Here is a 15,110-nt window from a genome sequence, read left to right on the forward strand (position 1 = left end):
ATTGAGTTTTTTAGATATCTATCTTGCCATTGACAAACGTTTCACCCACTATAAGATAATCGAACACAGAAAAATCTATAACAGAACAATTTTAAACATAAAACTAACAAGCAGAAACTCTAGGAGTTGGCATATTTACGATATATACGGTCGTACAGTCCAGACCTATTCTGAGGGAATTCTGGGAATAGTAGTGGCGTAGTGATGCGTACAGTCTGAGAATAAGGACTACTGATGGTTGCTTCAATCTCTCAAATACCTTTTTACAGACAATCATTCAAACAATCAATCTCTTGCTCTTGTGTTCTGTCTAAACATCTGTTCAGAAGCCACGCACAGCTCTTTGTCCGGCGTCTCTGTCTTTCCCGGCTCACGACGCCCACATCTAATCAAGCAGAAAACGGCCATAAATATTTCTTTCTGCTAGATTTCACTTTTGCATTTCATGGCTGGACATGATATTTTACTCTTTCCTTCTCTATTCACCTCTGGGAGATCTTAATGCAAAAAACAGTGACTTGTATTCAGGGTTCATGTGTCTGTAGTCAAAAGCACAATATATTTGTGTGTACAGTGGGCGAGAAGAAACAAAACTGGGAGAACGAGTGTGAGAAAAGGGATCGACAGCGAGTGTGTGCAGACATAAAGTCCTCGTCTTATTTTCTGTGCCATTTGCTGGCTAGTGCTTTCACGGCCCGTCCCATTACATCATGTCAGAGGTTGTAAACAAGCAAATAACAACAGCTCACTGACGCTCAGAGCATCTCCCGGCCCACCACAGCGAGGGGAATTGCTCTCTGCGTTCTTCCATGCTGCAAAACATTTGTTTCTTTATTGCCCATGTAAATAATACATCATCTCTACCTTCCCTCTTTCCTATCTTACGGAAGAAAAAAAAAAAGGAAAGGAGGGCAGGATGAAGGATTTATGTGTACGGTGTGCAAAAGGGGAACTATTTATGGTGGGCGTCATTCCTAGAACGCAAGGTGCCATCACTGATATTTATGGGAAGACATCACGGCACTGACAGGGAATATCATTCTCCAAATGGTACACAAGCAGTCAGCGACCAGCACCATTTCTCTTTGGAATAGAGGCCACATCACTGCCGCACACCTAGGAAGTGGTTATTACTGGCAGGAGTGATGGCATGAAAGGGCTGTGATGAACATAACTGGGTTTGCTGGAGGAAGAAGGGTCAGACTTGTTCATTCTGGACTAACAGAATGAGATTTTAGCTTTTTTTTATTTGCTGAAATCTTTTTACACAGGATCATGTGATATTTGATGCTTAAAAACTCCATGAAATCTAAATCTGAGGTCTGCGGCTTTTGAGTTGAAAACGACAAATTCACTCGTTTTACTGTAAACTAGCAGATATGCACATTGCACATTTAAAATGCAGAAGTCTTTCTCTTCTGGGAATACGGAAAATAAGTATTCATCTTACACTACAAAATTTCTGTTGGATAAAATGAATGAGAATGTCCCTCCCCTGATACCACATTCAACCAACTATTAAAAAGGGACTCTTCAACATGTTGATCACATTCATAATACTGTTTTTTTATGGTTTAATAGATTTTTTTGGTAACGCTTCCTTTTACAGTCCAGTTACACATGTACTGTAAATACTACAATTACTGTGTAATAACTAGTATAATGTAAGTACTGTACTGTAAAAGGAAGCGTTACCGATTTTTTAATATACTTTTGTCAGGATGCATTAAATTGACCAAAGTGACAGGAAAGACTTTCACATTGTTACAAAAAATATCTGATTAAAAAGATAATGTTGTTTTGAGAAAAAAAAAGCAGTGCAACTGTTTTCAACATTTATAATAACAGGAAATGTTTCTTGAGCACCAAATCAGCATATTAGAATGATTTCTGAAGAATCGTGTGACACTGAAGACTGGAGTAACGGCTGAAGAAAATGTATATTGTAATATAGTTACTGTATTTTAAATTGTAATACAATTTTACAGTATTACTGTTTTTACTGTATTTTTTTATTGTTGATATGCAGCCTTGATGAGCACAAAAGTTTTTTAAAAAGATGAAAATCGCACAAATCCTAAACTTGAATGGTGGTAGTGTACATGTAAAAGAAATATAGTAAAACTAGTGTGAAAGCAAATTTTGTTACTTTATATGAAAATTAAATCATATTTATACGAATATATAAAATAAAAAAACGATTAATTTATATCAGATCCCAACAAGACACCCATCAGACCTTTTCATTTGTTACCACAGTTGTAAAAACTGTAGTAAATATGATATTTTATGGTTAGGCCTACTACAGTAAATCTTTGTTTTAGCTTCTGGATGTCTTACCTCCTCAAAACAAGTGCAAAAAAGCTGTCCTGTGATGCTTGTAATTACCAATAATGCTTTCTAGCATCTTTATGTGTGCCATAAATGTCTTTATAATGTCCTTCCCACGTTTTAAACCCTCTCTACAGTAATAATCCACTGATGAAGATTTGATTTTGTGAGACAATATGTGCACGTAAGATATAAACAAAACAAACAGCTGTAGAACATCATCCTCAAATCACACGACAATCACGTTTATTGGCATTATTAAGCCTTGTAGCGCTTCGGCAGGTGCGTTTCTCATCGGCCCCCCTGGGAGCGATACGGGAAGGGCCGGTATAGCTAGCTAGAGACGCGCAGAACCCCAGCACTTTGCTCCGTCAGCCGCGGTCTAGCTGACGTGCCGCTCTCTGAATGAACACTGACGTCTATTATCCGCCTAGCGCCGGCAGATTATGAATAAGAAATAAAAGCTACCTCAGCTACAGCACTTCTGCATTAGTGACGGGTGGGCACCACGAGCGCACACACATCAGTACCTTCATTCTGAGCCTCCAGAGCCCAACTGAGATGCCTTAATCTGAGAAACGCACAGCTACACGGGCTTACCGTTTTATTGAAACAAATAAGTGTTTTAAAAACGGGCCGAAAGGCCTAGTTTCAATTTCAATAGCTCGTTTAACCCTTATCGTCCCGATTCCTCAGGGACTATTCTATGTTAATTGGATCTCCACTGCATTTGCATTGGGGGTGTTAACAAGCACAGTCTATGAATATTAATTACCCAGAAGTTTTTGGTCCTTGGAAAAAAAAAAAGAAAAGAAAAAAAAACTTTTCTTGATACATATTAATTCTGTGAAGTTATTTTTTTTTTTTTAAAGAGAAACACTCATTAAAATTGCAAAAGCCCCATGCTCAAACGTATCCCCATGATATTGTGGCATCTTTTAACTTTATCCCTAATAAATTGGGTCACATTAGCCGAAACAAAAAAGAAACGCCCTCCACTAAATAGTCTCTCCATTTGCTTGTATGTAAACATTCTGATCCAATGACGACGACTACATCGAGATCGTGTGAAAATGGGAATATGTGCGTTAATACGTTTCAAAAGTATGAAACGATGTCGTCATGCATTTCTATTCAGGCATGCGCGCCGCAGCGTTGTTTGATTGTTTGAAAAGCGTGAAGGATTATAGAGAGACAGAGGTTATTCTTTCATGAGAAAACTCAAGTGGTGCGTTAAGAAGAAATCCTCCCTTACTGCTTTCGGGACTCCAAATAAGCCATCTAATACTAAAACAACACGGATGTATTTCCCAGTGCAGCCACAGTCTGACAGCTGCTGGGAACACCTGCTCCGAGTGTAGAGTTCCCCTCTTTAAGACACACACACACACACGCACACGCTGGCATCAAAGCCCATCCGGCCTCAGCAGACAATAAGAACTGCTTCATACTCACTAATGGTACCAGCATAGCAAACACGTACATATGCACACACACACACACACACACACACACGAATTGACCCCCATTTTAAAGCAAGGGTATATGGGAAGTGGAACAATAGGATGTTCCTTTTTATACACATGCAGTGATGCAAAACCCACCCACTCACGCATATGGACGCACTCACTTTGGCAGCCTCTTCAAATGCATACACACATTCACTCACTCCACTACTTGTCTCCATTGCTGACCATCTGACCCGAGATCCATTAGTAAAGCAGTTTCCAGCACACACTCTATCGTAGAGGCTCTCCACAGCGCTCCGGCCGGTCCGATTGCGGAGGAGCGCTCCTCATCGCCGAGCCGCCAATCAAACCTGGTAAACAGGATGTAAACTACTTGACGACGCATTTATCGCTGGCGAATTGCATTTCATTGCCGCAGAGGAGATCAGAGATGCTGTTGCGATGATGCGACTGAGTCCTGAAGATTCTAGACAGCCTGCTGTAAATGAGCGGGGGTATCGGGGGGTGAGAAGTGCACTGCCAGAGGGATATATTGCCTGCAACAATTAGTTACGATCCCAAAAAGCAATATGCTTCAATTGTAGCAGGCTTTGGAGAATCACACAGAGCGTGTTTCTGTGTTTTTTTTTTTCCTTCTCCCTCCCGCTTTGCAAATAATTATTTCTCCTCTCTTCTACGTACAAGCACATTAATGTACAATTTCAATCTCCATCTGTACGATTATGAATCAGATCGGCCATCAATCGGGAGATCCAGACGAGAGATTCGTCCCGTAATAAAACTGTCACCTGTTCCAGGATAAAGACAGATGTTGCCAGTTGGGTGATAACATAATTAAACCATTCAACGAAGGATTCCATAAAATTATCAAAATTGAAGGAAGCACTAGCGTTTTACCAATAAAGCAATTTGGGGCAATATGCGGTGTCATAACACCAATCTCCTGCTCAGGATTTGCAATAAGTTGGAGGCTCTGCCTTTCTCTAGTGCAATCTGACAATATTAACAGTTTACAAGCAGATACCTTAAAGCCAAAAGAGAGTGAAAAAGAGCGTTTTCTTCATCTTACATCTATCATCTGAGTAGGGTTGCTAAAATGCTTTTAAGAATGAGCTTACGAATTTGCTCTTTTTTTCAATTCATTAGTTTAAATCTGAGGCCTAGAGGATGTTGAATTGGAATTGCAATGACAAGAAAAGGAATTTACTTAACATTTAACATACAATTTCATATAGATTATATGCTATTTTGTGATATAATATATAGTATATAAAGTGTATATATTTGATATTGTATTATTATTATACATGGTATATATAAAATTGGGAAGCTGGAGGCTTGTTTTTGTTTTCAAAATTCAAATATAAATGTATATATATATATATATATATATATATACACACATATGAAGAGTTCAGATGCAAAAGCCTCTAAGTGCCATTTGAAATTTTCTTCTAAAATGATCATTTTTATTAAGCTTGTATATTTAAGTTCAGTAATTTCACTTAAATGGCAATGGAGATTACCTATTAATTGTCATTTAAGTGAAATTACTGAACTTAAATATACAAGCTTGATAAAAATGGTAATTTTAGAAGAAAATTTCAAATGGCATTTAGAGGCTTTTGCATCTGAACTCTTCATATATATATATATATATATATATACATTTATTTTACTTAAAAAGTATTTAATTGTGTGTATGTATGTGTGTGTGCGTGCGTATATATATATATATATATATATATATATATATATATATATATATATACGCACACACATACATACACACAATATATGTATAAAGACAATCTGACAATAATACACTGTATAGAATATATAAATAAACATTTTATTTTTAAAATAATATGAAAAGATATACATACATCAACATACCATTTGATTGTCTGATTATTATTATTATTATTATTATTATTTTATTTGACTTTGTTTGCTGCCAAAAAGGCTCTTTTTTTGTTTCATCTGTCCATAGAACATTTGAAAAATAACTGACACTACTGGAACTTAAAACTTTTATGGTCAAATGAAAAAAAAAAAAAAGAAGAAGCTTTTTCGGCAGCAAACACTTAAGATGGGTTTGGCTCATACAAGGATAAAGAGTACTGTACCCCATGTGTAAAATGAAACACTCTGCTGTATGTTTAATGCTGTGGGCCTACTTTCTGCCAGAGGTCCTGGACTTCTTGTTCAGATACATGACATCATGGATTCGATCAAATACCAACAATTAAAAAAACTAAACCTGCTGACTGCCTCTGCTTGTAATCATGTAACGGACCATGGTTGGATCTTCCAACAAGCGGTCCAAAAACAAACATCAAAATTAAAACAAAAATGGGTCACTGAGCACAAAACCAAGCATCTGGAATGACCGCCCCAGCCCCTGACGTGAACCCTATAGAAGGTGAGTGGGCTGAACTAAAGAGAGCAAGAGCCAACATGAACTTGTGAATCTGAAGAGAGTCTGTATGGAGGAATGGTCTCTGGTCTCTTGTCAGGTGTTCTCCAAACTCATCAAGCATTATAGAAGACAACTCAAAGCTGTTATTAAAAAGTATTTAATAAAAGGGGCCAACTAATTGTTCCCAATATGTTTTAGAGAAAAACATTTCTTTCATAATGTGATCAAATAATTCTGACCAGCAGTGTATCTTCACCACCATGCTTTCTGTCAATCCTCAGAGTTTGTTTCTCGCTCCGGTGGGTTCCAGGTTTTGCTACACATTGCATAATGCAAGCACCATTGCTTACTCAGACTGTTCTGCCTGTGACCAACCCGGAGACATCACCTCACCGGCTCCTAACCATGCTCCAAAACAAAAAGAAAAAGCCCTTGCCAATTGCATCCTTATCATATGATTTGTAAAAAAAGCATGATTCTGTCAGAATGAACTGAGATGAGTTTGCCCTCCCATCAAAGAACAGCACTTACTCATACTGTAGTTTTTCTTGTCTGTCTATATGTCTAGTCTTCTTTCTTTTTTGTGGTTTTGAGATGATGTTGGCATGCCTTTGAGTGAGGGTGCTCTAAAATGTGATTAAAATCTGCCATGAGACAGGGCATTAATATTTTAAATTTAAGAGCAGCATCAGCTGAGCAGGATTCCTGGCAATCGCTGCTTGCTTAAACATGCAAGAGATTATACTGTATGTGCATCAACTAGGAACTGTGCCATGTAGAATCTTAAGAATGCGAATATATATATATATATATATAGTTAAAATCTCAATAGTTTCTCCAAGGCTGCATTGAGATTAATTGGGAGCAATTCAAAAAGCCCAATGACCTCATATTTGTCTCCACTATCAGAAACTTTTAGAAGAGATTTCAATGCTTCAAACAGTGCTTTGATATCCAAGAAACCAAAGTACGCAATTAAGCATCAGAGATCTCAAATGTCTCACCTTCTTGACCAAATTATCTGAGCTACGCTGAGCTCGTCACTGTCAATCAGCCTCCGACAGACCATAAACAGGATGTTCTGTACAAAATTTTAAAGTCTTGTACATTTATTATCAGTTTCATCACTGCATTCAAGATCAAGAGACGACAGTCGCAACTATTCAACCGTTTTTACAACACTTTGAATAATGCAACAACAACAAAACTAGTCTTATTCTAAGTCTGACTTGCCATCGACAAAATCATCTGACCAAATTATTGACAGATTCGTCATTTGCCAAATGATCTAAGCTATCCTTTTGCCATGAATTTCTGGGAAACAGAAGGATGATCCTATAAACTTAGCCTGGATCAGAAATGTACGACAACATCCTTGTTGTACGGTTATTTTAGTGTGCTTCAAACAGGTTCCCTTTGCAGAAAGCAGACAAAAAAAAACAAAAAAACACTAAAATATGTTTTGCGCTTGCATAAGTGCAGGCTGGCATTATTTTCTTTAAATCTTTATCTCTTAAGATCATCTTCACTTCCTCATCAAAAGATGTTGCTGAAAACCACAACTTCTCTTTCTGCCTCGCTGAGTGCAAGACAAGACGCTTTTTAAAGAGGCCCCCGAATAGCAGTCTGTGACGAACGCAGTCAATGTATTCGTGCTTTAAGTTGTACACGTACAGAGTGTACTGTACATTCAGTGAGATCAGATATAGGTCAGTCTGATGCCCTGTTTGGGCCACAATTGTGTCATATTTTCGCGGGAAGCACATGAGAGATGCGATCTATTAGATGGCTGTCTTGGTTGTGTGGCTGTGGAAGGATGTTTGTATTGTGAATGGGGAAATTCCTGTGGGTGCAGTCGCTGCTGCAATGAGCGATGGAAAAAAAAACATGCAAAATTTTTTTTAAAAAGTACATAAACAACACGTGTGTACAAAACACATCTAAAACAATCCTCGCTGCATAAAACAGAATGTAATGCATACGACAAAATATATAATAAATGATGTTTTTAGGACTCTCTTGATTAAAACAAATCTATTTGCTGTCCAGATCAATTCATTTTGTCATGAGGTCATGTTTTTATAGTTATTTTACTTAATTACATATGTATATAATTAATGAACAATTGTAAATGGATAGTTTTTTATACAATGTCTTTTGATATTTTCCCTAAACCAGCTTTTCCTGAAACTACATCTTACGGACATCCACAAACGATCTTGTCGACCACAGAGAAATGAATTGCTCATTGGAGATGGCGCTTGTGCCATAATGGAAATCTTTTGCATAAATGCTGACAGGGGTAGATCTGTTCCTTTAATTTTGGTGAATTATATGCATACACCATTTAAAGAGTGGACCTAAATTCTTTAGTACAAGGATGAAAGACGTTTGAGGTGGCTTTATTTGAATCTAAAGGCTCTATTCTATCTAGAGAACTCCCATTTAGGGACACATCTCTTTTATATAAGGTAATAGCACTGGGGATTTGACTTCCTAATGGAGATGTTTAAATGAAGCTTATGGTCTACTTCCCCCCAAATCTGACTAGTTCGAGAAGATAAATTCCCCTGTCAAGGTCGAGATGATCAAACAGATTACAATTATTTTATCCCTCGTCTTTATTAATGAGCACTGTCTTTCACAGTTATGTCGACTAATCAGGATAGATGATATGTCAGCCTCCAGGTTTGTTGTTTTTCACGCATTTAAGGAGTCGTAGGAGTTTCAAAAATTGAAAGATAATAAAACCCAACAGCTTGTCAGGGGAGAAACTGGGCTTTTGGAGGTTTAAAAAGGTTATGTTTTATGTATTGTGTGCATAACACAAGCAAATAGACTGATGTGTTGCAAAAAAAAAAAAAAAAAGCTGTCAATTATCACATAAAAAAGAACCTGTAATGATCAAAGCTGATTACAAAAGAGCTAAATATAATTTACAATATAAGCTTTGACTTTTAGACTACAAAATGACCTACAATAGAAGCCTAATAATATTATATAATATTTCCAAAATAATATTCCCAAAAATAAATCCGATTTTAGAATTCAATCACAGCAGTATTTCAAAAAAAAAAAAAAGAATATATATAACTCCAAAATAGTGATAAACAGCGTTACACCGTGTCCTAACTACCGCGACACACGATAAAGGTATCTTTTCCATGTTAATCAGAGTTTGTCCTAACCAGACGCGGCGGCGGCGGCGACACGCGAAGTTTCTAATTTAGAAACGGTTCCTATTTCTGCGACGTCGCGGCTGACAGATCCGCCCACTAGGGATGGGCAACGATTAATCGCGATTAATCGCATCCGAAATAAAAGTTTGTGTTTACATAATATATGGGTGTGTAGTGTGTATAATTAATTTGTATATATAAATATCCACACATGCATGAATATATTTAAGAAAAATGTGTTAATATTAATATATCAAATATTTATATTTATATATAATATTAATTGTGAATAAATATATATAAAATATACACATGCACAAATTTCTTAAATATATACATGCATGGGTGGGTATTTATATATACAAATTAATTATACACACACCACACAAACATATATTATGTAAACGCAAACTTTTATTGTGGATGCGATTAATCGCGATTAATCGTTGCCCATCCCTACCGCCCACACAGAGATCTCATTGGATGGAAGTTCTGCGTGTCATGAATCATCAAACATGGACGACGAGGAACTGATTGTCGAAGGCATTAGGTCACTGTGCAGCGATAACGTACCTCGATGACGTATTTTGAAAGCATATAATATAGCGTTCAAAATGAATTCTATGCAAAAATACAACTGTAATTGATAACAAAATTAGTCAATGAGTATATTTTGTTAATGTTTTGATTTTTAATAATGTTATTTCTTGATTTGATTATGTCCTTACCCATTTCCAATGCAAGTGCAGCCCAGCAGTGCACTTTCACAGAGAGACTCTGCCCACACGCTGTTCTGAATGGCTGTGATTACACTCGCTGTCGCGTGTAGTTAGGACACGGTGTTAAACTAAATATTTGTCTTTAAATTAGAAGATGCAAAATGTGACTACTTGTTGGAAAGTTTTAAGTTAGATTATTCTACTGGTATGTTACTGAAAAATGCAGTTAAGCAACTGTTCCTCCACACATCACAGTGACAGTACGACTATGAAGTAAATGTAAAAAAGATAAAATCAAAACATTTTTTGGTTACAGCGTCAAGTGCACATCCCTGACTCGGTCAATCGCTCTGGTGTTCAGCCTCTCTCTATCTCCTCTTCCTTCGTTCTCTCTCCATTTCCTTGCATTTGTCAGAGGAGTAACCCCTGTTGTCTCAGCCGAGTGAATCAGATTGAGCCCCTGGCACAGAATGAAGGCAAAGTCAACAGGAATTAAGTTTCAGTGCAACTGTTTACTCAACTGTGGCCTGCAGTTATTGAAATCGTATCCATGGTTTTGTGTGACGACTGCGGTAATGAATTCAGCATGCCTGTGATTTTCGAACCGACAACATCACGCTAAGTCGGAGAAGCACACGACAGACTGAAGCGATTCAGAGGACAGGGGAAGGCGAAAAACCGAGAGCCAATCACAGATGCTTTAGATCATTGACTGATGGTGATGTACTCTAGTTTCAGATTGATCTCTAGAAGACTGAAGGGAAAATCATATTTTATTATTTGTTCTCCTAAATAATAATTCCAGTTTGTAACCAACGTCTTAATCACAAGACAAATCCTATGTATATGTCCTTTCATATCCTATGTATGAAATAAGACCAAAACAAATCAGTTTTGGGTTGTTCTCTGCTCTCAAACTAGTAATCATGTAGACCTGTTTGGCATTAAAACCAAGGCATCGCTCTCCTCAGTTCAACGACAGCCATGTTACTCCAGCAGACAGACACTTCAGAAGCTCCCCATCCCCACCAAACAACCCTTGACAACATCTCCCATCATGCCGTGGGGTGCAGATAACACACGACTGGCTGATCTTTTCAATGCTGGCCGGCTCAACACGCTGTCGTGTGACGGACAGAAAGAGCTTGTCTGTTTATTTTAGTCTGAGTGAGGATGCTTTGGGCGCTCTAGGTATATAATAAAAACGGCTGCAACACTCCACGCTCGGGTGCTTTGAATGGAAGCTCTCCAAAATTTCAGCCTGAGTGTTAGGGGTGTTTACAAAGCGACAGGTGAAATCTGTGGCACCTGGATGGACTCGGCACATACACAACTGTCTGTAAATTCCATTGCACCTATGCATTTGTCCGTTGATAAATATTTCACCTGAATGCAGATGCCGGGATAAACACATTGGCAACCGAAAACACAATCACAGAAAGAGCACTTAGTGCGTTTAAAAATTCAAACCGCTCTCAATATACATAAATAATCATAATAATGTGTTTATGTACTCTGGTTGGAGGGGGTGCGACGATTAAATATTTACAAGCACTTAAAGAGGAGAGAGAAGGATGCTGTTGACATGCGTTAATAACAGACAGGTGCAAGAATGAAAGAAAGAAAAGGTAGGGTCGTATGTTGGAATGAACAAACAAATTAAGGATGGAAGAAATAAAAGGAGGAAGGGAGGAGCAAAGTAACGAACAAATAATCAACAGATGGAAGGAATGATTTAAAAAATGAAAAAGAGAAAGGAATGAAGGAAGAAGGAACAAACAATCTAATGAACGAACAATGGATTAAAATAATGAAAAGGGAAATTACGAAAAAGACAGAAGGAATGAATAAAGGAAAAGGAAGAAAAATTCAAACAAAATGTGAATGAATGAACAGATGATTAAAGGAGGGAAAAAAGTAAAGACCTGCTGTTGCTGGAAGTTCACGAGGTCAGATGCGGTGATGTCAGAGGAAGGTGTGGCGCTCTTGGATTGAACTTCTCTGTGTCTCTCCACACAAGGTGCGGCGCCGTTCTGATTGGCTGTTCCGTTTGTCGCCTCTGTCCCCGACTCTTGCATCATGACTTAAAACCCTGCAGCAGAAATGCACAAAAAAAACAAACATTTAAAACCAATCTCATGCAAACGTCAATTTCCTTTTGTCCCACTCAATTTCACTTTCCCCATCTTTCCCTTAAAAGAAGCTAACAATCATATTCTGTTTGTTTTCCAACCTTCTGCTGGGCCTGAAAGAATAAAGAAACAGCAAAAAAGCAAAACAGAATGGGAACCCAAACCTCGGTCACGTCTCAGCAGAGAGGCCCCAAGAAAACACACTCGCTCACAAACAAAACTTGTTCAAGTGAAATGGATATATTTACTCGCATTGCTCCCAGAAGAACCGCAGCCCGATGGCTTTTTAATGGGAAACAGGGTATGGGAGTCGATCGGATTACAAATCTCAAAAATCAAAACTTCTCAGCAAACGTTCGCAATCCAGGGTGTTGAGTTAACGCCACGGTCCTGGGCCCGCACACAAATAAACAAACGTGAAAATATTCCCATGTACTTCCAAGATATTTCCAATAATAAATTACACTTTCATGATGCCTATTCAAACTCACAAAAATACTTTGTTCTTCCAACGCTTTCCATCTAACAGACCAACCCTGGCTGCAATACACCAAAAATACTACTTTTCTCCTGATAGACACTTAGATTTATATCGTTTGCATTCCTCGCGGCCCTCGTTGGCAAGGAGTGCCTTGTAGCCCTGTTTCAGACCACCTTAATGAAGCTGACCAAGTCGGGCAGAAGTAAATTAACTTGGCTTATTAATTATTGATATGAGGCAGAATGAATGCCCTTAAAGCAGTGGGTGCTAATCACATAGGCAGGTGAAAATAGAAAAGAATTCAGATTTATAATGCTGACCCTCTCAGACAGTAATAAGGCGCTTGATAATTGTTCAGCCAGGTTTGCAGGGGAGAGGCGGTTACAGACGCAGGAGAACACATTGGGGATTGACCCATCTGGACCACCGAAGGGCTGCGGCTCTTCTGTTTTATTTTTTGATGTGAACAAGAACAATGGGACGAATTGGGCCCACTGTAAAAAATAATCGTGATTTTAATGGTATAAATGCTACAGCGCAAAACTGTTAATTGGTGAACAGAAAGTTTCCGTACTATATACGGTAAATTACTGTGATATAATTTTACTGTAGAATACCGTTAAATTTACAGTTTTTGAAAGTGAAAAAGAACAGCTTGTGTGATTTACAGTGAAAAACCGTAAATTGACATTCCCACAATTCCCTGTGTGACACTTCACATTTAATGTATTTTTGTTGAAATAACTATGGTTCCTAGGGCAACCACAGCTGCCGTTCTTCTACCGTAAAAAATTATGGATTTATTTTATACTAGACCGAAATATATATATATATATGAAGAGTTCAGATGCAATAGACTCTAAATGCCATTTGAAATTTTCTTCTAAAATTACCATTTTTATCAAGCTTGTATATTTAAGTTCAGTAATTTCACTTAAATGACAATTAATAGGTAATCTTCATTGCCATTTAAGTGAAAACTTAAATATACAAGCTTGATAAAAATGATCATTTTAGAAGAAAATTTCAAATGGCACTTAGAGGCTTTTGCATCTGAACTCTTCATATATTATATATATATATATTAGGGCTGTCACTTAAACGCGTTATTAACGGTGTTAACGCAAACCCATTTTAACGGCGTTAATTTTTATCGCGCGAGTAACACCCTTTTTGGCCTAGCAAACTTAGTGGTTTCTTTCACATGCCTTTGCAACAGGACATGGCATGCGCGCTGCGCTATGAAACCCATTTATTTCAATGGATTGCGTCACGCGAGGATGTTTTATTGCTTCATCGACCAAATCGCTAGATTGTAAACAAAACAGGCACGCCACACACACTCGTTTGGGCTAGCGAGTCGGCCAAATAGTTGGTTAACATTACGTTTTGAGTGGATGAAGAGCACGAGACGCCGAAATGGATGCCAATAAGATTCTGAAAGTTTACTTTTAAAAAGTTGCCAAATTCTCCATCCCCTCGTCAATATCAGGATCTCATCAGTATTTCTTTCACCCTTTTATTGATGGACAGCATTGCATTGTGTGAGAGATTATTTGCTCCAAATGAGAATTTTAGTGTGAATTTGAACACGGTATATGCCAATGTTGTTTTCAATAAAAAACATTTGCTAATCCACTTTTCAATGTTAATAAGAGCATTAAAATTAGAAAAAAAAAATAATGGGACAAAAAGCAATCAAGACACATTTAGAATAGATAAAAATTTGTGATTAATTGCGATTAATTGCAAGTTAACTAGGACATTAATGCGATTAAATATTTTAATCGTTTGACAGCACTAATATATATATATATATATATATAATTTTTTTTAAATGTAAATGTATATACACACATACTGAACTACATTGATGACTAAAATCTCAGGGAGCACTGTCCATTTCATAACCCCTTAAATCACATATTTTAGTTTTCTCTCTAAAACACCCTGAATACACTCTGTAAATAAATTACATGTGTAAACAAACTGTTCTATGCTCAAAATCATCCTTTCAATTAGAGATAAACGGACCAAGTAGCTGGTACTCCCACAAACAAGCTGTGGCTTGTTTAGCAAGCTTCTCCCCCTTTCTGTCTATTTTACGTTTTTACGGTCTCATTTGTTCTTTGTGTTCCATAAAAGAGGGTGATAATGGCTATTATGCATGCACTGTCATTCCGTACTAAATTTTCATAATTATAAAGGAAGGGCGTAAATTTGCGAATGCGTGGCATCTCTAAAAGTAATCATGAGAATGCGCCGGGGGGCTATTTTAATGTATGCGAAACTAGTGACCCACAATAAAGACGTGAAGCTGCAACGAATGCAAAGTAATGCACACGCGCCCAATTCCACGTCTGAAGAGGGCCAGCTA

The 15,110-nt window shown here is 37.6% G+C and overlaps 1 protein-coding gene across 7 annotated transcripts in view; it reads right to left on the bottom strand.

The window, feature by feature from the left end:
• The window catches only part of foxp1b (forkhead box P1b), a 207,722-nt gene that overhangs the window by 90,495 nt on the left and 102,117 nt on the right, over window positions 1-15,110 (bottom strand). For all 7 annotated transcript variants that reach the window (XM_089134368.1, XM_089134366.1, XM_089134367.1 and 4 more), the window contains one exon: window positions 12,046-12,212. In XM_089134368.1, the coding sequence (XP_088990494.1) occupies window positions 12,046-12,201 (156 nt within the window). In that variant the 5' untranslated portion in view covers window positions 12,202-12,212. The remainder of the gene's footprint in view (window positions 1-12,045; window positions 12,213-15,110) is intronic.

Source organism: Pimephales promelas, chromosome 8 (genome assembly GCF_988280905.1).
Source record: "Pimephales promelas chromosome 8, fPimPro1.hap1.1, whole genome shotgun sequence".
In the NCBI taxonomy this organism is placed as follows: Eukaryota; Metazoa; Chordata; class Actinopteri; order Cypriniformes; family Leuciscidae; genus Pimephales; species Pimephales promelas.